Source organism: Oncorhynchus mykiss, chromosome 6 (assembly GCF_013265735.2).
Source record: "Oncorhynchus mykiss isolate Arlee chromosome 6, USDA_OmykA_1.1, whole genome shotgun sequence".
In the NCBI taxonomy this organism is placed as follows: Eukaryota; Metazoa; Chordata; class Actinopteri; order Salmoniformes; family Salmonidae; genus Oncorhynchus; species Oncorhynchus mykiss.
In genome coordinates, this window is record NC_048570.1 from 32,690,130 (window position 1) to 32,712,731 (window position 22,602).

General features: G+C 43.4%; 1 protein-coding gene across 4 annotated transcripts in view; it reads right to left on the reverse strand.

Annotated features, from left to right (window-relative positions):
• Window positions 1–577: 577 nt before the first annotated feature.
• Window positions 578–22,602, reverse strand: part of LOC110525785 (kinesin-like protein KIF2A) — a 39,970-nt gene continuing 17,945 nt past the window's right edge. For 2 of the 4 annotated variants that reach the window (XM_021606212.2, XM_036979932.1), the window contains 16 exons: window positions 18,209–18,309; window positions 17,908–18,003; window positions 17,774–17,828; window positions 17,428–17,590; window positions 17,086–17,176; window positions 16,800–16,863; window positions 16,607–16,698; window positions 16,040–16,182; window positions 15,702–15,906; window positions 14,297–14,407; window positions 14,127–14,194; window positions 13,549–13,671; window positions 3,521–3,665; window positions 3,280–3,381; window positions 2,890–3,025; window positions 578–2,615 (listed from right to left, as the gene is read on the reverse strand). In XM_021606212.2, the coding sequence (XP_021461887.2) occupies window positions 2,527–2,615; window positions 2,890–3,025; window positions 3,280–3,381; window positions 3,521–3,665; window positions 13,549–13,671; window positions 14,127–14,194; window positions 14,297–14,407; window positions 15,702–15,906; window positions 16,040–16,182; window positions 16,607–16,698; window positions 16,800–16,863; window positions 17,086–17,176; window positions 17,428–17,590; window positions 17,774–17,828; window positions 17,908–18,003; window positions 18,209–18,309 (1,784 nt within the window). In that variant the 3' untranslated portion in view covers window positions 578–2,526. The remainder of the gene's footprint in view (window positions 2,616–2,889; window positions 3,026–3,279; window positions 3,382–3,520; window positions 3,666–13,548; window positions 13,672–14,126; window positions 14,195–14,296; window positions 14,408–15,701; window positions 15,907–16,039; window positions 16,183–16,606; window positions 16,699–16,799; window positions 16,864–17,085; window positions 17,177–17,427; window positions 17,591–17,773; window positions 17,829–17,907; window positions 18,004–18,208; window positions 18,310–22,602) is intronic. The other 2 variants (XM_036979931.1, XM_021606214.2) reach the window with 2 other exon arrangements.

Below are 22,602 nucleotides of genomic sequence, written 5' to 3' on the forward strand. Positions count from 1 at the left end.
AAACAGTGTTGGTGTATTTCAAGAAGTTCAGCAATTCATGACTTCTTTACCACCACAAGACAATACATTCTGACTTACTGTATATCTCTATCTTAAAGATGTAGCTACAACTACGACAATATTCAAACTGGGCCATTGCTACGCTGTAGGATCCCCCTGGTGTCTCCCTGTGCGGACTGTCCTCACGATGAAGCTGAAGTCTGCCTCTAGATGGCGCTGCTGGTGTCACTGACTACTACTGCTGAGTGACAGGGCCAGAGTCACCACAGTCTCCCTTCCTGGCAACTTTTGCTGTCTCTCTGGGCCCTACAAACACAGAACATCACACTGCTTACTAAGCAGACAAATGTAAAGCCTATCATTATCAACCACTGTCAGAGCCTTTACTACCTACGTATGAAGACTGAAAAACAAACATTTTCAGTAGTCAGCTAGTCAGCCCTAGTCAGCCCTACATCCTTTGTCGTATTTTGACCACATGCATTTCTTTCAGAGCTCAAGGGAAGACTAGAGGTTCTAATGCCATATAAAGAATTAAATGTCACCACACTGCACCATTCATTGGTGCAGGTCAAAGTTCAAATCAAAACAGGTGGTTCTTTATTGAGCCAATGTTACATCTGGTGCAAACACTGAGTAACATATGCAGCAGTAGGTCAGTGGTTTTTACTATACATTTGTTAGTGGTTTTTGTTCCATTTTTTTTTTTTTACAAAGTGAATGAAAAATGACTTCACAGTATAAAAGTAAAAGGGGTAACAAATTAACTGGGGTCGCCACAAAACATGAACACAACTGAATCAAACTATAGACTGTTCTTTGAGGAAAAAACATGGATACAAGAGGGAGGAAAGACAACACGAGAAGCACAGCTTGATTTGACACCTCTCAAACTCAGAGGAGCAAGAGAAAGACTGGTCCTACAGAGTAACATCTATATGCTGTAGAGTGTTAACTGAGGAGTGACCCAGCCACATGCATGATCGAGGCCAACATACAGAGTGGCACATGGCTGCATGTCAGTCAGACCTACCAGAATCCACAACACTGGTATCGTAGAACCCTAAAGCACAACCAACATGGAGAAGTCTATGATGAAGCAAAGTCAACAGCCGTTCAATTTAAAGAAATACGGGAAAAAAGAGAAGTAAATAAATAAAATTAGAACAGGAAAAAAAACTGAACATTTTAAATCAGCAACAACAAAAAAAATGGATCCAAGGTTGCATTCCCCTCCAGTTATTTCTGGTGACATCCGTGACCCTGATTGGTAAACAAATGAGTCCTTTCCTTTGTCTTTTCACAGGCGGTTGTGACAGGGTGAGACAGCTGTGTTAAGTACACTACAATGCAAAAAGTATGTGGACACCTGATCGTCGAACATCTCATTCTAAAATCATGGGCATTAACATGGAGTTGATCCCCTTTTGCTGCTATAACAGCCTCCACTCTTCTGGGAAGGCTTTACACTAGACATTGGAACATTGCTGCGGGGACATGCCTCCATTCAGCCACAAGCGCATTAGTGAGGTCGGGCACTGATGTTGGGCAATTAAGCCTGGCTCGCAGTCAGCATTCCAATTCATCCCAGAGGTGTTAGATGGGGTTGAGGTCAGGGCTCTGTGCAGGCCAGTCAAGCTCTTCCACACCAATCTGACAAACTATTTCTGTATGGACCTCACTTTGTGCACAGAGGCATTGTCATGCTGAAACAGGAAAGGGCCTTCCCCAAACTGTTGCCACAAAGTTGGAAGCACAGAATCGTATAAAATATCATTGTTTGCTGTAGCGTTAAAATTCACTGGAACTAAGGGGCCTAGCCTGAACCACTAAAAACAGCCCCAAACCATTATTCCTCCTCCACCAAACTTTACTGTTGGCACTATGCATTGGGGCAGGTGGCGTTCACCTGGCATCCGCCAAACCAATATACGTTAGTCAGACTGCCAGATGGTGAAGAGTGATTCATCACTCCAGAGAACACGTTTCCAATACTCCAGAGTCCAATGCCAGCGAGCTTTACACCACTCCAGCCGACGCTTGGCATTGCCCATGGTGATCTTAGGCTTGTGTGCGTGCGGCTGCTCGGCCATGGAAACCCATTTCATGAAGCTCCCGACGAACAGTTCTATTACTGACGTTGCTTCCAGAGGTCGTTTGGAACTCGGTAGCGAGTGTTGCAACAGAGGACAGATGATTTTTTACACGCTTCAGCACTCAGCGGGTCTGTTCTGTGAGCTTGTGGCCTACCACTTGGCGGCTGAGCGTTGTTGCTCCTAAATGCTTCACAAGAACAGCACTTACAGTTGACCGGGGCAGCTCTAGCAGGGTAGAAATTTAACAAACTGACTTGTTGGAAAAGGTGGCATCCTATGACGGTGCCACATTGAAAGTCATTGAGCTCTTCAGTAAGTCCACAAATCCACTAATTTGAAGGGGTGTCCATACTTTTGTATATATAGTGCATCTAGTGTATATGTTCCTGTATGTGCCACTGCCCCTCCACACACCCCTCCCTGGCCTGGTCTACAGCAGGGCACGCGGCCTCTTAGGATTGATCTGCTTACTGGCTTGTTCTTCTTCCTGGAGTGACGAGCGGAACGACTTGACTTTATCTGAGGAAAGAGGAGCACAGACAGTGGATTAGATATTATTGTTTATCAAAAAATACCATGATTCACATTAATAAAAGTGAACCTACGAATTAATGTCAACGGTGATCTGCATAGAGACAAACCAACAAAAGATTGAAAAAGAACCTCAGGAGGTAAATAATACAAATGCTGTCTTGCATAGGCCAGGAGTTCAAATTCTCCCTCATCCCTAAGAGATTTTCTTCCATCAGACAAACGGTACCATGTCACTAATAACATTTATGTCCATGCCTACCTCTGAGCTCCGTGAGGATGTCAATCTTCTGATCCAGGATCTGCTCCAGCTGAGTGGCGTAAGAATCCACATCATAGTCCACCTCCTCAGTCATCTCCAGCAGAACCTTCTCATCCTCCAGCCACCGGATAGACTCCTGCAACACACACATTAGCATCTCACTTACTCATCTCATCTTCCCACTGAAATATATTCCTCAATCAATTATTTTGCTCCTATAGAGTCAGCATCACATTAGTTTGAAGAACCTGATTTAGAGCATTTCATGGATAGTGGCGCCACACTTCACAGGACCTCAAGCTTGCAGATTCATTCATCTCAGAGTTCGAGCCTCCTAACTAACTATATGTGAAAGGATCTAAAAGGAGCCAGTTGTTAATGTAGCCTGACCTGGAAGACAGCTCTGTGGTCCTCCAGCACCTGTTCCTCCATCTCCACCATCTGAGAGACAGCCTCATGGAAGGTTAAGAGCTGGGGGGACACCTCCTCCAGCTGGGGAGAGAAAACAGTCAAGACACACAACCAGCATCAGACACAACACCTCTATTGGGGAAATGGATGCAAATGCATGCACACAGTAAGAAAACCATTGAGGATAAATGCCGTGTGTGAGCATAGGAGTGTAGCTTACGTTCTGCTCACAGAGCAGTTTGAGGTCATCTCTCTGGGGGGAGCTGCCCAGGTGGTCCCAGTCATCATCCAGCTGGTCCACCACATGGATGTTGGGCCGGACCCCCTCTATCACCTGATTAGTGTCCACCGTCAGCTCCTTCACTCTGTGGGTCAATCAACACCCTCGGTCAGCTAACAAACTGCTGCTCAGCCCAGTTAAGTACACTACACTCAACATGGGCATCTTCACTAAGGGCCCAACATTCAGAATGATGGAGGTAGTCACAGTAATTTCTATATTAAGTCATGCAAGTTCTATGCAATACATTTCTGACTGAATGTTTTGGCCCATTGAATAGATGCCAAGACACCATCATGACACCATGCACAGCCAACGGGGTTCCATCTGTGTCTTATTGGTTGCCTTTAACTCTAGCCAGCAGAAAGACACTCCATTTTAGTTCACAGTGAAACTCCCTTTTTTTCCCCCCTTGATGAAACCGAATTAAGCAATATGAAAAGAATAGCTAAGGTTAGTCAAATTTGGAGTGCTTGTTCAGTTGTTCCCCACTAAAGTATCTCTAACTGATAATGCTATAGAACCTGTTTCAACTGGGCTCTTGCATGTTAGCCATGTTTTGCACGAGAATGAGTGACAAGGAGTTGGCATGATAGCACAAATATACTGGTACTCAGGCTACTTGCATGTAGAGCACAATGAGTGCTGTGGACAGTCCATAAGGCCAGGCCTGTTTACACTGCTAGAATCTGGGCTTGTATTTAATGAGGTGTGACTGAGCTGATAAGGTCCAGTACAGTGAAAATGACCTTATTGACCTGTGTCTGACCCACTGACTGACTGGGTGGGGACTGGGATTACTACTGTAGCAGTGGGAGGTGGAACAAACCGGCTGGTCTCATTGCATCTGTGGCATGCATGTACTTAGCCACGGCATTATCCTCCAACACCGTATAAACTGATCAGTCAAATATTAGGTGTTAACCCATAAGAGTCTAAGCCCTGTAAGCCGGGGGAGGGTACTACTAAGCATATGGAATTGTTAAGGTCATACCAAGGATCACATTGCTTTTGGATTTTGAATTTTAAGACCCCTTGAAGTATCAAAAATATATACAAAATATTTATGGGAAAATATTTTTGGCCTGCTATTAGCCCATACAATCACATTTAATAACAGATTCACTACATTGAACAGATAGTCTCCCCAAAAAGTCTAAAGGAAGTTTGTTCTGAAGTGTCTGCCCAATATCTGAGAGTTAAGACATTTCAGGAATACATTTTTTTCTTCATATTTTTACTACTAAGCTATATGGAATTGTTTTAAGTAAGTCATACTTATGATGGATTGAGTGTGTTACCCATCTAATAGAAAATAGTTTTTTTTGTTAATGGGAGCTTCTCTCATGCAAATTCAGTTGAGTGTGGTGTACCGCAGGGCAGCCGGCTAGGGCCATTGTTTTTTTACAAATTATCTTCCACTGACCTTGAATAAAGCCTGTGTGTCTACAGTTGAAGTCGGAAGTTTACATACACCTTAGCCAAATACATTTAAACTCAGTTTTTCACAATTCCTGACATTTAATCCTACTAAAAATGCCCCGGTCAGTTAGGATTACCACTTTATTTTAAGAAGGTGAAATGTCAGAATACTAGTAGAGACAATGATTTATTCCAGCTTTTATTTTTTTCATCACATTCCCAGTGGGTCAGAAGTTTACATACACTCAATTAGTATTTGGTAACATTGCCTTTAAATTATTGAACTTGGGCCAAACGTTTCGGGTGGCCTTCCACAAGCTTTTCACAATAAGATGGGTGAATTTTGGACCATTCCTCCTGACCGAACTGGTGTAAACGAGTCAGGTTTGTAGGCCTTCTTGCTCGAACAAGCCTTTTCAGTTCTGCCCACAACTTTTCTATAGGATTGAGGTCAGGGCTTTGACATAAGAAACTAGCTCCCTGGTATTCAGAAAATACCCGAGCTCAGAAGCAAGCTTCCAGAAAATTGGAACGGAAATGGGGCCACACCAAACTGTAAGTCTTCCGACTAGCTTGAAAAGACAGTACAGTGCAGTATTGTAGAGCCCTCACTGCTGCTCGATCATTCTATTTTTCCAACTTAATTGAGGAAAATAATCCAAAATTTATTTTTGATACGTTCACAAAGCTAACTAAAAAGCAGCATTCCCCAAGAGGATGGATTTCACTTCAGCAGTAATAAATTCATGAACTTCTTTGAGGAAAAGATCATGATCATTAGAAAGCAAATGACAGATTCCTCTTTAAATCTGCGTATTCCTCCAAAGCTATGTTGTCCTGAGTCTGCACAACTCTGCCAGGACCTAGGATCAAGGGAGACACTCAAGTGTTTTAGTACTATATCTCTTGACACAATGATGAAAATAATCATGGCCTCTAAACCGTCAAGCTGCATACTGGACCCTATTCCAACTAAACTACTGAAAGAGCTTCTTCCTGTGCTTGTCCCTCCTATGTTGAACAAAATAAACGTCTCTCTATCCACCGGATGTGTACCAAACTCACTAAAAGTGGCAGTAATAAAGCCTCTCTTGAAAAAGCCAAACCGTGACCCAGAAAATATAAAAAACTAATCGACCTATATCGAATCTCCCATTCCTCTCAACAAATTTTGAAAAAGCTGTTACGTAGCAACTCACTGCCTTCCTGAAGACAAACAATGTATACGAAATGCTTCAGTCTGGTTTTAGACCCCATCATAGCACTGACACTGCACTTGTGAAGGTGGTAAATTACCTTTTAATGGCGTCAGACCGAGGCTCTGCATCTGTCCTCGTGCGCCAAGACCTTAGTGCTGCTTTTGATACCATTGATCACCACATTCTTTTGGAGAGACTGGAAACCCAAATTGGTCTACACGGACAAGTTCTGGCCTGGTTTATCTTATCTGTTTGTCTCTGTGAATGGTTTGTCCTCTGACAAATCAACTGTACATTTCGGTGATCCTCAAGGTTACGTTTTAGGACCACTATTGTTTTCACTATATATTTTACCTCCTGGGGATGTCATTCAAAAACATAATGTTAACTTTCACTGCTATGCGGATGACACACAGCTGTACATTTCAATGAAACATGGTGAAGCTCCAAAATTGCCCTCGCTGGAAGCATGTGTTTCAGACAAGGAAGTGAATGGCTGCAAACTTTCTACTTTTAAACTCGGACAAAACAGAGATGCTTGTTCTAGGTCCCAAGAAAGAAAGAGATCTTCTGCTGAATCTGACAATAAATCTTGATGGTTGTACCGTCATCTCAAATAAAACTGAAGGACCCCTGCGTTACTCTGGAACCTGATCTCTTTTGACTTACATATCAAGACTGTTTCAAGGACAGTTTTTTCCATTTACATAACATTGCAAAAATCAGAAATGTTCTGTCCAAAAACGATGCAGAAAAATGTATCCATGCTTTTGTTACTTCTAGGTTAGACTACTGCAATGCTCTACTTTCCGGCTACCCGGATAAAGCAGTAAATAAACTTCAGTTAGTGCTAAATATGGCTACTAGAATCCTGACTAGAACCCAAAAAATGTATCATATTATTCTAGCCTCCTTACACTGGCTTCCTTTTAAGGCAAGGGCTGATTTCAAGTTTTACTGCTAACCTACAAAGCATTGCATGGACTTGCTCCTACCTATCTTTCTGATTTGGTCCTGCCGTACATACCTACACGTACGCTACGGTCACAAGACGCAGGCCTCCTAATTCTCCCTAGAATTTCCACGCAAACAGCTGGAGGCAGGGCTTTCTCCTATAGAGCTCCATTTTTATAGAATGGTCTGCCTACCCATGTGAGAGACGCAGACTCGGTCTCGACCTTTAAGTCTTTATTGAAGACTCATCTCTTCAGTAGGTCCTATGATTGAGTGTAGTCTGGCTCAGGAGTGTGAAGGTGAACGGAAAGGCGCTGGAGCAACGAACCAACCTTGCTGTCTCTGCCTGGCCGGTTCCCTTCTCTCCACTGGGATTCTCTGCCTCTAACCCTATTACAGGGGCTGAGTCACTGGCTTACTGGTGCTCTTCCATGCCGTCCCTAGGAGGGGTGCGTCACTTGAATGGGTTGAGTCACTGACGTGGTCTTCCTGTCTGGGTTGGTCAGTCTGTTATATCTGGAGTATTTCTCCTGTCTTATCTGGTGTACTGTGTGAATTTAAGTATGCTCTCTATAATTCTCTCTTTCTTTCTCCCTCTCGGAGGACCTGAGCCCTAGGATCGTGCCTCAGGACTACCTGGCATGATGACTCGTTGTCCCCAGTCCACCTGGCCATGCTGCTGCTCCAGTTTCAACTGTTCTGCCTGCGGCTATGGAACCCTAACCTGTTCACTGTGATTACTATTATTTGGCCATGCTAGTCATTTATGAACATCTTGGCCATGTTCTGTTATAATCTCCACCCGGCACAGGCAGAAGACGACTGGCCACCCCTCATAGCCTGGTTCCTCTCTAGGTATCTTCCTAGGTTTTGGCCTTTCTAGGGAGTTTTTCCTAGCCACCGTGCTTCTACGCCTGCATTGCTTGCTGTTTGGGGTTTTAGGCTGGGTTTCTGTACAGCACGTTGATATATCAGCTAATGTAAGAAGGGCTATATAAATACATTTGATTTGGATGTGATTTGTGATGGCCACTCCAATACCTTGACTGTTGTCCTTTAGCCATTTTGCCACAACTTTGGAAGAATGCTTGGTGTCATTGTCCCTTTGGAAGACCCATTTGCGACCAAGATTTAACTTCCTGATGTCTTGAGATGTTGCTTCAATATATACACAATTTTCCTTTCTCATGATTGCATCCAATTTTGTGAAGTGCACCAGGCCCACCTGCAGCAAAGCACCCCCACAACATGCTGCTGCCATCCCCGTGCTTCACGGTTGGGATGGTGTTCTTCAGCTTGCAAAGCCTCACACTTTTTCCTCCAAACATTAAAAATGGTCATTATGGCCAAACAGTTTTATTTTTGTTTCATCAGACCACAGGACATTGCTCCAAAAAGTATGATCTTTGTCCCCATGTGCAATTGCAAACCGTAGTCTGGCTTTTTTATGGCGGTTTTGGAGCAGTGGCTTCTTCCTTCCTGAGCGGCCTTTCAGGTTATGTCGATATAGGACTCGTTTTACTGTGGATATAGATACTTTTGTACCCATTTCCTCCAGTATCTTCACAAGGTCCTTTGCTGCTGTTCTGGGATTGATTTGCACGTTTCACACCAAAGTACTTTCATCTCTAGGAGACAGAACACGTCTCCTTCCTGAGCGATATGACAGCTGCGTGGTCCCATGTTTATACTTGCGTACTATTGTTTGTACAGATGAACGTGGTACCTTCAGGTGTTTGGAAATTGCTCCCAAGGATAAACCAGGCTTGTGGAGGTCTACAACATTTTTTTCTGAAGTCTTGGCTGATTTCTTTTGATTTTCCCATGATGTCAAACAAAGAGGCACTGAGTTTGAAGGTAGGCCTTGAAATACATCCACAGGTACACCTCCAATTGACTCAAATGATGTCAATTAGCCTATCAGAAGCTTCTAAAGCCATGACACCATTTTCTGGAATTTTCCAAGCTGTTTAAAGGCACAGTCAACTTAGTGTATGTAAACTTCTGACCCACTTGAATTGTGATACAGTGAATTATAAGTGAAATAATCTGTCTGTAAACAATTGTTGGAAAAATGACTCGTGTCATGCACAAAGTGGATGTCCTAACCGACTTGCCAACACTATAGTTTAACAAGAAATTTGTGGAGTGGTTGAAAAACAAGTTTTATTGACTAACCTAAGCATATGAAAACTTCCGACTTCAACTGTATATACGCTGACGACTCAACCGTATACACGTCCGCTGCAACAGTAAAATAAATAACAGACACTTAACATAGAGCTCCAGTCAGTTTTAGAATGGGTAACTAGTAATAGGCTTGTGCTAAATATCTCAAAACCCAAAAACCTTTTTGGGACAAATCACTTGCTCAACGCTAAACCTCGTTTAGATCTAATATTGAAAAATGTGGCTATTGAGCAAGTTAAGGAGACTAAACTGGGTGTAAACCCTAGATAGAAAGCTGTCATGGTCAAAACAGACTCAATGGTTGCTAAAATGGGAAGAGGTCTGTCCATGATGGGGCATTCCTCTGCCTTCTTGACATCTCAATTGACCAGACAGGTCCTACAGGCCCTAGTTTTATCGCACCCGGAGTACTGCCCAGCTGTGTGGACATTTGCGGCAAAGAAGGACATAAGTGAATTGCAGTTGGTCCAGAACAAAGCAGCATGTATCGCACTTAGATGTACGTTGAGGGAAAGTGTCAGTAATATGCATTTCAGTCTCTCCTGGCTCAAAGAGGAGAGATTGACTGCATCACTATTGGTCTTTGTGCAACGGTTTGATCTGTTGAAGGTACCGAACTGTCTGTTGAAGCGGTTGGCACATAGTTCAGACACTCATCGGTACAACACAAGACATGCAACCAGATGTCTCTTCACAGTCCCCAGGTCCAGAACAGAGGCGGGGTAACACACAGTATTAAATAGAGCCATGACTACATGGAACTCTGCCACAGCCGGTAACTCAAGCTAGCAATAAAACCATTTAAAAAATAAATAAAATAACACCTTACTGCACAAAGGGGACTGTGAAGAGACAGAACCTTTAATATATCTTGTATTGTAATTTGCACTGTACTATGTATTAGACCTAGATATTGTTTGTATGTACTGATATGTAGGCTGTGTGTGACATTTTAAATGCATCCATTTCTGTCCTGTCATGTTTCATGTGGACCCCAGGAAGAGTAGCCGATGCTTTTGCAGCAGCTAATGGGGATCCTAATAAATACCAAATATCAAGGATAATTTTGCTATTTGATTTTGAATTTTAAGACCCCATGAAATATTTAAAAAATAAATACATATATAAAACAATAATTTGATAAAAAGTTGTATTTGGCCTTACTGCTATTAGCCCATACAAACGCATTGAATAACAGATTCCCTACATGGAACAGATAGTTTCCCCCCCCCAAAAAAAACTAAAAACTAAAGGAAGTTCGTTTTGAAGTGTCTATCCTATATCTGAGAGACATAAGATCTGGAAACATGTCATTTATTATGTATTTAATCCCTTATTCTTGTCACTAAACAGTCTCCATATATACAGTACTTCCATATATTTTTTCAACTGATAGGTTGGACCTTCAGACAAGTCTTGTGAGGCCTGTGGGCATCCTAGAGCAAAACAACTTCAGACGAGTCTTGTGAGGCCTGTGGGCATCCTAGAGCAAAACAACTTCAGACGAGTCTTGTGAGGCCTGTGGGCATCCTAGAGCAAAACAACTTCAGACGAGTCTTGTGAGGCCTGTGGGCATCCTAGAGCAAAACAACTTCAGACGAGTCTTGTGAGGCCTGTGGGCATCCTAGAGCAAAACAACTTCAGACGAGTCTTGTGAGGCCTGTGGGCATCCTAGAGCAAAACAACTTCAGACGAGTCTTGTGAGGCCTGTGGGCATCCTAGAGCAAAACAACTTCAGACGAGTCTTGTGAGGCCTGTGGGCATCCTAGAGCAAAACAACTTCAGACGAGTCTTGTGAGGCCAGTGGGCATCCTAGAGCAAAACAACTTCAGATGAGTCCCAAGATGCTTGTGGGGGTTGAAGAGAAAAACGTAATAGTTTGTAGGCCAAACCGTTCAGACACTACGGACAATTTTGTGAGAAGACGGATGTCGCAGGGTCTGACAAACACCTTTCTAGCTCTGTCACCTTCTACCACAGATGTGGAAGTTATATAGGCGGATGCGGTGGATTGAGACGCACCCACTGCCAAAAAACATATCTAGCTTAAAACAGACAGATTTTTAAATGGGGATATTTGGATTAAGCTAATTAATTTCCGCAGGGGGCATGGACATTGACCTTAGAGGTTTAACTAATAGGACTGACTGTTTATGGTGTCATGTATCATAACAGATTATATTCAACCAAGTGAAAACACCAAGAAATTATTTGATCAAATGCACACAGACACACACACGCGCCTGTTATCGTCCATGAGAGAGTATGAGAAGAACAGCAGCATTCACAGTTAGCACAACCTCAGCACAGCAAGAGATGAAAGGAGAAACGCATGCCAAGGATGAAAGAACGTGTCATGGAGATGAAATAAAAGGAGAAGGAAAAGAAGACGTGTGAACAAGTCCTCCAGAGACTGGTGAGAACGATGGAACAAAGAAGAAGTGTTTAATGTGTATTTTACAACTAATATACAGTGCCTTGCGAAAGTATTCGGCCCCCTTGAACTTTGCGACCTTTTGCCACATTTCAGGCTTCAAACAAAGATATAAAACTGTATTTTTTTGTGAAGAATCAACAACAAGTGGGACACAATCATGAAGTGGAACGACATTTATTGGATATTTCAAACTTTTTTAACAAATCAAAAACTGAAAAATTGGGCGTGCAAAATTATTCAGCCCCCTTAAGTTAATACTTTGTAGCGCCACCTTTTGCTGCGATTACAGCTGTAAGTCGCTTGGGGTATGTCTCTATCAGTTTTGCACATCGAGAGACTGAATTTTTTTTCCCATTCCTCCTTGCAAAACAGCTCGAGCTCAGTGAGGTTGGATGGAGAGCATTTGTGAACAGCAGTTTTCAGTTCTTTCCACAGATTCTCGATTGGATTCAGGTCTGGACTTTGACTTGGCCATTCTAACACCTGGATATGTTTATTTTTGAACAATTCCATTGTAGATTTTGCTTTATGTTTTGGATCATTGTCTTGTTGGAAGACAAATCTCCGTCCCAGTCTCAGGTCTTTTGCAGACTCCATCAGGTTTTCTTCCAGAATGGTCCTGTATTTGGCTCCATCCATCTTCCCATCAATTTTAACCATCTTCCCTGTCCCTGCTGAAGAAAAGCAGGCCCAAACCATGATGCTGCCACCACCATGTTTGACAGTCGGTATGGTGTGTTCAGGGTGATGAGCTGTGTTGCTTTTACGCCAAACATAACGTTTTGCATTGTTGCCAAAAAGTTCAATTTTGGTTTCATCTGACCAGAGCACCTTCTTCCACATGTTTGGTGTGTCTCCCAGGTGGCTTGTGGCAAACTTTAAGCAACACTTTTTATGGATATCTTTAAGAAATGGCTTTCTTCTTGCCACTCTTCCATAAAGGCCAGATTTGTGCAATATACGACTGATTGTTGTCCTATGGACAGAGTCTCCCACCTCAGCTGTAGATCTCTGCAGTTCATCCAGAGTGATCATGGGCCTCTTGGCTGCATCTCTGATCAGTCTTCTCCTTGTATGAGCTGAATGTTTAGAGGGACGGCCAGGTCTTGGTAGATTTGCAGTGGTCTGATACTCCTTCCATTTCAATATTATCGCTTGCACAGTGCTCCTTGGGATGTTTAAAGCTTGGGAAATCTTTTTGTATCCAAATCCGGCTTTAAACTTCTTCACAACAGTATCTCGGACCTGCCTGGTGTGTTCCTTGTTCTTCATGATGCTCTCTGCGCTTTTAACAGACCTCTGAGACTATCACAGTGTAGGTGCATTTATACAGAGACTTGATTAAACACAGGTGGATTGTATTTATCATCATTAGTCATTTAGGTCAACATTGGATCATTCAGAGATCCTCACTGAACTTCTGGAGAGAGTTTGCTGCACTGAAAGTAAAGGGGCTGAATCATTTTGCACGCCCAATTTTTCAGTTTTTGATTTGTTAAAAAAGTTTGAAATATCCAATAAATGTCGTTCCACTTCATGATTGTGTCCCACTTGTTGTTGATTCTTCACAAAAAAATACAGTTTTATATCTTTATGTTTGAAGCCTGAAATGTGGCAAAAGGTCGCAAAGTTCAAGGGGGCCGAATACTTTCGCAAGGCACTGTATACATACAGGAAATGCATGTAGATAAGTGTATGTGTGGGCAACAGAAAAGTTAGGTCTGCAGTGTGTGTGTGTGCGCGCACGCAATGGGAAAGTGCTTGACCTGCTGGGAGAGGTAGCAAAGTCATCATACTCATAGGTGGGCGAGAGCTCCGAGAGCTCCGAGCGACTTCCACCGCCCTGGGAGAAGGGGATGTCTGAGGGACTGATCCCAAACTCCTTTACTCTGCACAGCACCAGGCCCAGAGCAGGAAGAGGGGAGGGGGAGCAGGAAAGACGAGAGAAGAGACGAGGGTCAGGACACAGAGCTACAGACAAGAGTTATTTTCCATTCACCACCACCACCACAGCGGCACTCCTTCAGTCTTTCACATATGTAGCCTACATCTGATCAAACTGCTGCAGGCAGATATACCTAATTCTGTCTATTGAGGCTCAGAAGTATTATCTGCCCATAGCTAAGCACAACAACACTGCGTATAAGAGCACAGTGAAGACCTCAAGGTCATTGCTACACCTTGTGGGTGTGATCAGTTACCATAGAAACCTAAAGGGAGAGTGGTCAAATAAGATGTTCCTATATTCCTTTTCCCCCCAGACTAGAGTTCTCTGCGGATCGCAGCTGGAAAGCACAGGTGTACGAGACAGATTCCCATGGCCAGCTGTAACGCGTGTGCCCACCTGTTAGCGTAGCGTAGCGTGTTGAGGGTGTTCTCACAGGACGTCATACCAGGAGAGATAGTTGCTATCTGGATGGGACAAGAGGTAAGGAGAAACTCAGTGGCGGTAAGGGAAGTACAAAGAGAGTGAAATCACCAATTACCAAATCCAATAACTAATGATGAACTCACCATGCATGTGCGGGAGTTCTCCCCTATGAAGGAATCTCGGAGGACCTGGGTGAGCTTGCTGGCCCTGAACGGAGTGTGAGGTTTGTTCCGCCCCAGCGCCCTGATGCACTCCTGGTAGGGTTAAAGAGAGACATGATGAGCTACTGTCAGTCTACTGCAAGGCCTGACTGGCTGGGTGACTGACAGATATACACATACTGATAGAGGAGGACAGGAAAAATGCACTTGACCATTTCTATAACATTAAGTTATTTCCAACTAGGACTGCTAGTTCTGCTCAGCTGAATCAAAAAAACATGTCAGACAGCACACGGTGGAGCTGTAATCGCTGATGGTACTACCAATATTACAAGTTATTTCTCGTGTATTGGCTGCTATCCTACTTAAACTACAATCAAGTGGGATGGAACAAAATGGAGATGGTGACCAAATCTAAATGGTGACCAATACTAACAAGTTATTTCTCCCTCGCACATAGAAATACACCCCACTTCCTTTTACAAGTTTTAACCAGCGTTATCCTGCTGTTGTTGCCAACTAGCAGGGAAGGGCTCATCAGGGCGATAGACTGAACCCATTCATCACCACACTCCGCAGTCAGCTGCGCGACATACTCAGTGGACAGTTTATTAGGTACCCATTCACGAAAATGGTTCACGCCTACAGACAGTGAGTCAAGTGGCCATGGCTTGCTATATAAAGCTGGCAGACAGACATCGAGGCATTCAGTTACTGTTCGATTGAACAGTAGAAATGGGCAAAACCAGTGACCTAAACAACTTTGAGCGTGGTACAATCGTCAGTGCCAGGCGCGCCAGTTCCAGTAACTCAAAAACAGCCGGCCTCCTGGGCTTTTCACACACACACACACACACACACACACACACACACACGTCTAGGGTTTACCGAGAATGGTGCAGCAAACAAAACCCATCCAGTAAGCTGCAGTCCTGTGGGAGAAAATAGCTTGTTGATAAGAGGTTGAAGGAGAATGGCAAGAATCGTGCAATCTAACAGGCGGGCCACAAACAGGCAAATAACAGCGCATTACAACAGTGGTGTGCAGAACGGTATCTCTGAACACACAACTCGTCAGTCCTTGTCACAGATAGCCGATTGCAGCAGATGACAAAACCGGGTTCCACTCCTATCAACTAAAAACAAGATCAAACACTGGACAATTGAGGAGTGGAAAAACATTGCGTGGTCCGACAAATCCCGGTTCATGTTGAGTCATGTAAAGGTATGGGGAATGTTTTCCTGGCACACGTTAGGTCCCTTGATACAAATTGAGCTGGAGGCAAAGGGGGGTCCAAGCCATAACTAGATGGGTGTACCTAATAAACTGGTCAATTTGGGCTCTGTCAGATTCCTCTGCAGCTCCCGCTGACCTTTCCCTTCTGACCTTTAGTGCCAGCAGGCTCTTGTTGATCTCGGCTCCCTCCAGGCGTGTCTGGCGGTCGGCGCTGGACGTGTCGGCACCCCTCTCATTCCCCGCCAGGTCGATCAGGGAGAACTTGCCGTGCATTTTCCCCTTCCTCCTTAGAATGATCTGGAACACTGCATGGCTACGGGACGAGTGGGCGTTGGCCGAAGTCTGACCTGACGTTCTGAGAGAGAGAGAAATGGAGAAGGACAGAGAAAGAGGGACAGAGACAGAGTTTAAATGTAATGCACAATAACATTTTAAAGATCGATGTTTATGTCATCACTTAGGGAAACTCTGGGATGTTGCACAAATACCTGCAGCTGTTGCCCACTTCTATGAGTTTGAGGACGTCCTCTGTGCATTTGACGTCTCTCTCATGCAGCCCCACCACCTGCACCTGCTGCTTCCCATCCTCCAACACCCGGAGCTTAGCCTTACCGTTCAGCAGGTCAAACACCTATAGGACCGGACCACACCATAACCACAGACTTATCATCTTCTAATACACTCAGCTTGGCTTTATGGTTCAACAGGTCAAAGACCTACACAACATAAGCACAACCCCACATTTTCAGGTCAACAGACCACAACCACACACAGGTGAACAAATGACAACCATCCTCCAACACCTGAAACTACACACGTTTAATAGAACCATCAGACAAATAACTACACAACCACAATACAGCCACAGACACAGTCAGGTCAAACGCCTATAAGACCACAACACAACCACACACGGTCAACTTAACACAAAACTAGTTTGTCACTGTCGACATAACCACCCACTGGCTCAATACACATACCTTCCCATTACAGTCCGTGTCAAACACCTACAACCACAAGTTTATGCTCAATAAACAAGTCATTAAATCACTTGCCTTTCCACTGTAGATTTCAAAGAAAGTTGCGTACACCTGAAGTTCTAACTTCCTGTAGCAGGGTTTCTTCAACATGACAAACACATCCCGAGCTGAATGAGGACAAAGGGGAAATATAAAGAGTTTTACCATTTTAATAGGATCTGAGCAGTACACCACCAAACCTCATAATAGTCCACTAAGAATCACTTGCCTGCTAATGCGTAAATTCCTTTAGAACAATCCTGGTTCTTTCCAGAAAAATCTCCACCCATAGTCTGAAAAACAAAGACCCCAATATTCACAGTTCTGCTTGTGGGTTGAAAGATGAATAAAAAAAATATCTAGGCCTTTAAGAAATGGAAATGCAACAACGCTTGTACACACTGAACTTGGATGTCGCTGATGTATGTTATTGTTAATTGAGTGCTGAAATAACTGGCACGAATCAGCAGCCGAGATGAGGAGGCTGGTGTGTGTGGTGTGGGTGTCTGGCTCACATGTGTTTTGCCACTACCAGTCTGTCCATAGGCGAAGCACGTGGCCATGCCCCTCTCAAAGATAGTCTCCACCAGGGGCCTGGCAGTAAACCTGTAAAGGAAACACACACACATCCAAGCATCAGTGTATGTGTGTAAACACACAGTCTAGCAAAACACACACTTGAACACATTCCATCTAAAAACAACCTAACAAACACACGCCATCAAAATACTTTCTATACACACACACAAATCCAAAGCACGCAGTCCTCCTGGACTGAATTCCAGTAAAAACATACATTACCACAAGTCAAACAAAACAGTTGTTCTACTGCAACAACCGCCCACTCTCTGTCTGACCTGTAAACAATTTCATTGGTGGTGCTGTCATCGAAGGCGTAGTCGAAGCGGAAGGTCTGGTTCTCCAGGTAGCGTGTCAGGTCCACCTTCTGCTTGGGCTCATGGACCATCACCACATCCTTACTGGGGATGGTGATCACATCCAGGTCCCGTATGGTCAGCTCTGGAACACACACGGCCATGTTAACGAAAGGATACAAAGAAGATTGTTTCCCTGAGCGCGGGCCATAAGGAAATACCTGAATATGACCGATTCGGACCGTCCAAAGGCTCATTGTAGGGAAACTCATGATCCGTTCCTCATCTATGATTGAAGGCTCTGTTTGATGAAGGTAGTCCTCCTTACCTTTCTTGTTGAGTGGACGTTTCCTCACACAAACACATATTCTGTGCTCTTCAATCTGACAAAATAAAAACAAATTGATCAGGCCGTTGTGGGTTATCCTCTATTTGGACAGAGAGAGTGTCGTCTGTACCCACCAGGTCTGCGGTGGACAGCGGCCGGTAGTCCAGACTGGCACGGAAGTCTCTGATCATATACAGGATCTCATAGTTCGGGACGGTGGTGTCCACCTCCTGAGACGGAAAGAGTTAAGATACTGTTCAATGTATGCGTTCATTCATTTTTCAAGTAACCACGAAAGACAATGTTTTCAACGACTAACGTGGCTATAGAGGAGGTTAAATAAGTGAGCAAATTCTCTCATTTTATAAAATAAAAAGGTATTAGAGAAGATATGGAGGGAGGGGGTCAGAGGATAGGAGGAGGATTCCCCTGTACCTGTGCTTTCTTCTCTCTCAGCTCCTGTTGTTGTATCCGTCGTCTCTCCCTCTTCTCCTGCAGTTTCTCCACTTCCTTCACACAGTTGGACTTCCTCCTCGCTGCCACAGAGGAACAGAAAACACAGGCAAAAGGAACAGGAAAGGCCGTCACAAATGCTGCCTTTCACAGAACATACACACCCTCAGCCTATCTGAAAGGGATCTCTTCCTCTCACCATCTTCTGGCATTTCCCTTAACTTAACAGAGTGGTGTCTGGCTGGGGGACTGGGCCTAGCTAGCACCCAGGGGGACAGCAGCTCTACACACATGGCCTCCAGCTCTCAAAGTCTGCATTTCTAAAGGGCTTTATGACAGATCCTGCAGCTCCCTGCTAACAATTCACATTACTATACTATTACACTAGTACAGGGCTCTTCTTGACTGACAAACCACTGATACAACAACAGTCAAATCGCTGCTTCTTGACTGGGGAAAGCTGAGACATGAGTACATAGGGGACTTTCATTCTAGGTTCCTCAAAAGTTCAATAAATCCCCCCCTCACATTAGTTTGACTCTGAAACGCACAGAAACACCCAATATGATTATTAGAACATAGAAACCCAATTCATCACTTGAACACCCACATCGGATTACGAAAAGAGGACAGTATAAAATGAGGGTCAGTAATCCCTTCTGATTCCACCAGACCCAAAGATATCCGGCTGAGCACCACCGCAACCATTCCTCCAGCATACAGCCCATCCGAACGCCTGCAGGCTTGTCATTCAAAGCAGAGAGCAAAGATTAATAATCTGCAGTAATCTGGGGGAGCAGGGCCAGGTCAGAGACAGGCTAGGCAGGCCGGCGGGAACAGGATTGAGAGAGCGCTAAGAGATTGTCTTTGTCTCCGATTCCACTGGTGGTGGCAGATAACCACACAAAGGGGGAGTGGAAGGAAATTAAAAATACAATTGTTTCTGCTAGGACCTACTGAGGGAAAACTGCAGTGTCAAAGGCGTGTGTGTGTGTGTTCGTGTGCAGTGTATTTGGAAGGTATTCAGACCCCTGGACTTTTCCCACATGTTGTTACAGCCTTATTCTAAAATGGATTAAATAGTTTTTTCTCCCTCATCAATCTACACACAAAAGCCCATAATGACAAAGCAAAAAGAGGGTTTTAGAACAATTTGCAAAAGTATTCAGACTCTTTGCTATGAGATTTGAAATTGAGCTCAGGTACATCCTGTTTCCATTGATCATCATTGAGATGTTTCTACAACTTGATTGGAGTCCACCTGTGGTAACTTCAATTGATTGGACATGATTTGGAAAGGCACACACCTGTCTATATAAAAAGATCCCACCCATTGACAGTGCATGTCAGAGCAAAAACCAAGCCATGAGGTCGAAGGAATTGTCCGTAGATCTCCAAGAAAGGATTGTATCGATACCCCATAATGGCAAAGTAAAAACAGTAGATTTTTTGCAAATGTATTAAAAATAAAAAGCTGAAATGTCATATATTCAAACGCTTTATAAAGTACTTTGTAGAAGCACCTTTGGCAGTGATTACAGCCTCGAGTCTTCTTGGGTATGATGCTATAAGGTGGTATGGCACACCTGTATTTGTAGAGTTTCTCCCATTCTTCTCTGCAGATCTTCTAAAGTGCTGTCAGGTTGGATGGGGAGCGTTGGTACACAGCTATTTTCAGGTCTCAAGAGGGTCTGGTGGATCGGGTTCAAGTCCGGGCCACTCAAGGACATTCAGAGACTTGTCCCGAAGCCACTCCTTCGTTGTCTTGGCTGTGTGCTGGGGGTCAATGTCCGGTTAGAATGTGAACCTTTGCCCCAGTTGGAGGTCCTGAGCGCTCTGAAGCAGGTCTTCATCAAGGATCTCTGTTCATCTTTCCCTCGATCCTGACGAGTCTCCCAGTCGCTGCCGCTGAAAAACAAACCCACAGCATATTGCTGCCACCACCATGCTTCACCGTAGGGTTGGTGCCATGTTTTCCAGACGTGACGATTGGCATTCAGGCTAAAGACTTAAATCTTGGTTCCATCAGACCAGAGAATCTTGTTTCTCATAAACTGAGTATTTTTAAATGCCTTTTGGCAAACTCAAAACGGCAAACTCATGTGCCTTTTACTGAGGAGCAGCTTCCGTCTGGCCACACTACCCTAAAGGCCTTTTTGGTGGAGTGCTGCATAGATGGTTGTCCTTCTGGAAGGTTCTCCCATCTCCACAGAGAAACTCTGGAGCTCCTTCAGAGTGACCATCAGGTTCTTGGTCACGTCCATGACCAAGTCCCTTCTCCCCTGATTGCTCAGTTTGGCCGGGCGGCCAGCTCTAAGAAGAGTTTTGGTGGTTCTAAATTTCTTCCATTTAAGAATGATGGGAGGCCACTGTGTTCTTGGAGACCTTTAAATGGGGATCTTCAATTTTTTCATACCCTTCCCCAGATCTGTGCCTCGGCACAATCCTGTCTCGGGCCTCTACAGACAATTCCTTCGACCTCATGGCTTGGTTTTTGCTCTGACATGCACTGTCAACGGGGGGGACCTTATATAGACAGGTGTGTGCCTTTCCAAATCATGTCTATTCAATTGAATTTACCACAGGTGTAATCCAATTAAGTTGTAGAAACATCTCAAGGATGATCAATGGAAACAGGATGTACCTGAGCTCAATTTTGAGTCTCATAGCAAAGGCTCGGAATTATTTGTAATACATTTTCAAAAAATTTAACAAACTGTTTTTGATTTGTCATTATGGGGTATTGTGTGTAGATTGATGAGGAAAAATATGTATTTAATCCATTTTAGAATACGGCTGTAACGTAACAAAATGTGGAAAAAGACAAGGGGTCTGAATACTTTCTCAATGCACTGTATGTACAGTACCAGTCAAACGTTTGGACACACCTACTCATTCAAGGGTTTGTCTTTATTTTTTACTATTTTCTACATTGTAGAATAATATTGAAGACATCAAAACTAGAATGCCAAGAGTGTGCAAAGCTGTCAAGGCAAAGCGTGGCTACTTTGAAGAATATCAAATATATTTAGATTTGTTTAACACTTTTTTGGATACTACATGATTCCATGTGTGTTATTTCATAGTTTGATGTCTTCACTTTTATTCTACAATGTAGAAAATAGTAAACAATAAAGAAAAACCTTTGAATGAGTAGGTGTCCAAACCTTTGACTGGTACTGTACGTACAATGCCTTCAGAGAGTACTCACACCCCTTCACTTTTCCCACATTTTGTTGTGTTAAAGAATGAATTTTAAATTGTTTAATTTAAATGTGTCAATGGCCTACACACAAAACCCCATAATGGTTGTGTTTATATATTTGTAAAATATTTAGAAAATAAATGTAAAAAATAAATGTATTAATTAAAAGCCAAAATGTCTTAAGTCATTAAGTATTCAACCCATTTGTTATGGCAAGCCTAAATAAGCTCAGGAGTAAAAATGTGCTTAACAAGTCACATAAGTTGCATGGACTCACTCTGTGTGCAATAATAGTGTTCAACATGATTTTTGAAGGACTACCGCAAAGTTGTACCCCACACATACAGATAATTTTAAGGTCCCTCAGTCGAGCAGTGAATTTCAAACACAGATTCAACCAAAGGCCAGGGAGGTTTCCGATGCCTCGCAAAGGGGCACCTATTGGTAGATGAGGCCAATGGTGAATTTAAGACAACTACAGTTTAAAGGCTGTGATAGTTTTCTCCTGAGGATGGATCAACAACATTGTCGTTACTCTACAATACTAAAATCAAGTGAAAAGGAAGAATTTAAAAAATGCACACAAAAAAAACGTGGCAAAGAATGTAGCTATATATCCTGAATGCAATGCATTATGTTTGGTGCAAATCCAACACATCACTGATTACCACTCTCGTTATTGGGTATGCTTATCATAGGCAAAGACTAGGGTTTTTTAGGATAAAAAGGGAATAGAGCTAAGCACAGGCAAAAGCCTAGATAAAAACCTGGTGTTCAGACTGCCTGCCAACAGACACTGGAGACAAATCCAGCCTTCAGCAGGACAGTAACCTAAAACACTAGGCCAAATATACACTGGAGTTGCTTACCAAAACGACATAGAATGTTCCTGAGTGGCCTAGTTACAGTGATTCTAACATGTATTGCCTCAGGGGTGTGAATAAATTAGATATCTGTATTTAATTTTCAATACATTTGCAAACATTTCTAAAAACATGTTGTTTTCTCCTTGCCATTATAGAGTACTGTGTGTCTAGATGGGTGAGAAAAAAAATCTTGAATTACATTTTTAATTCAGGCTGTAACAACAAAATGTGAAATAAATCCTTTCTGAAGGCACTGTATGTATCAGTAGAGGCTGCTGAGGGGAGGACGACTCATAATAATGGCT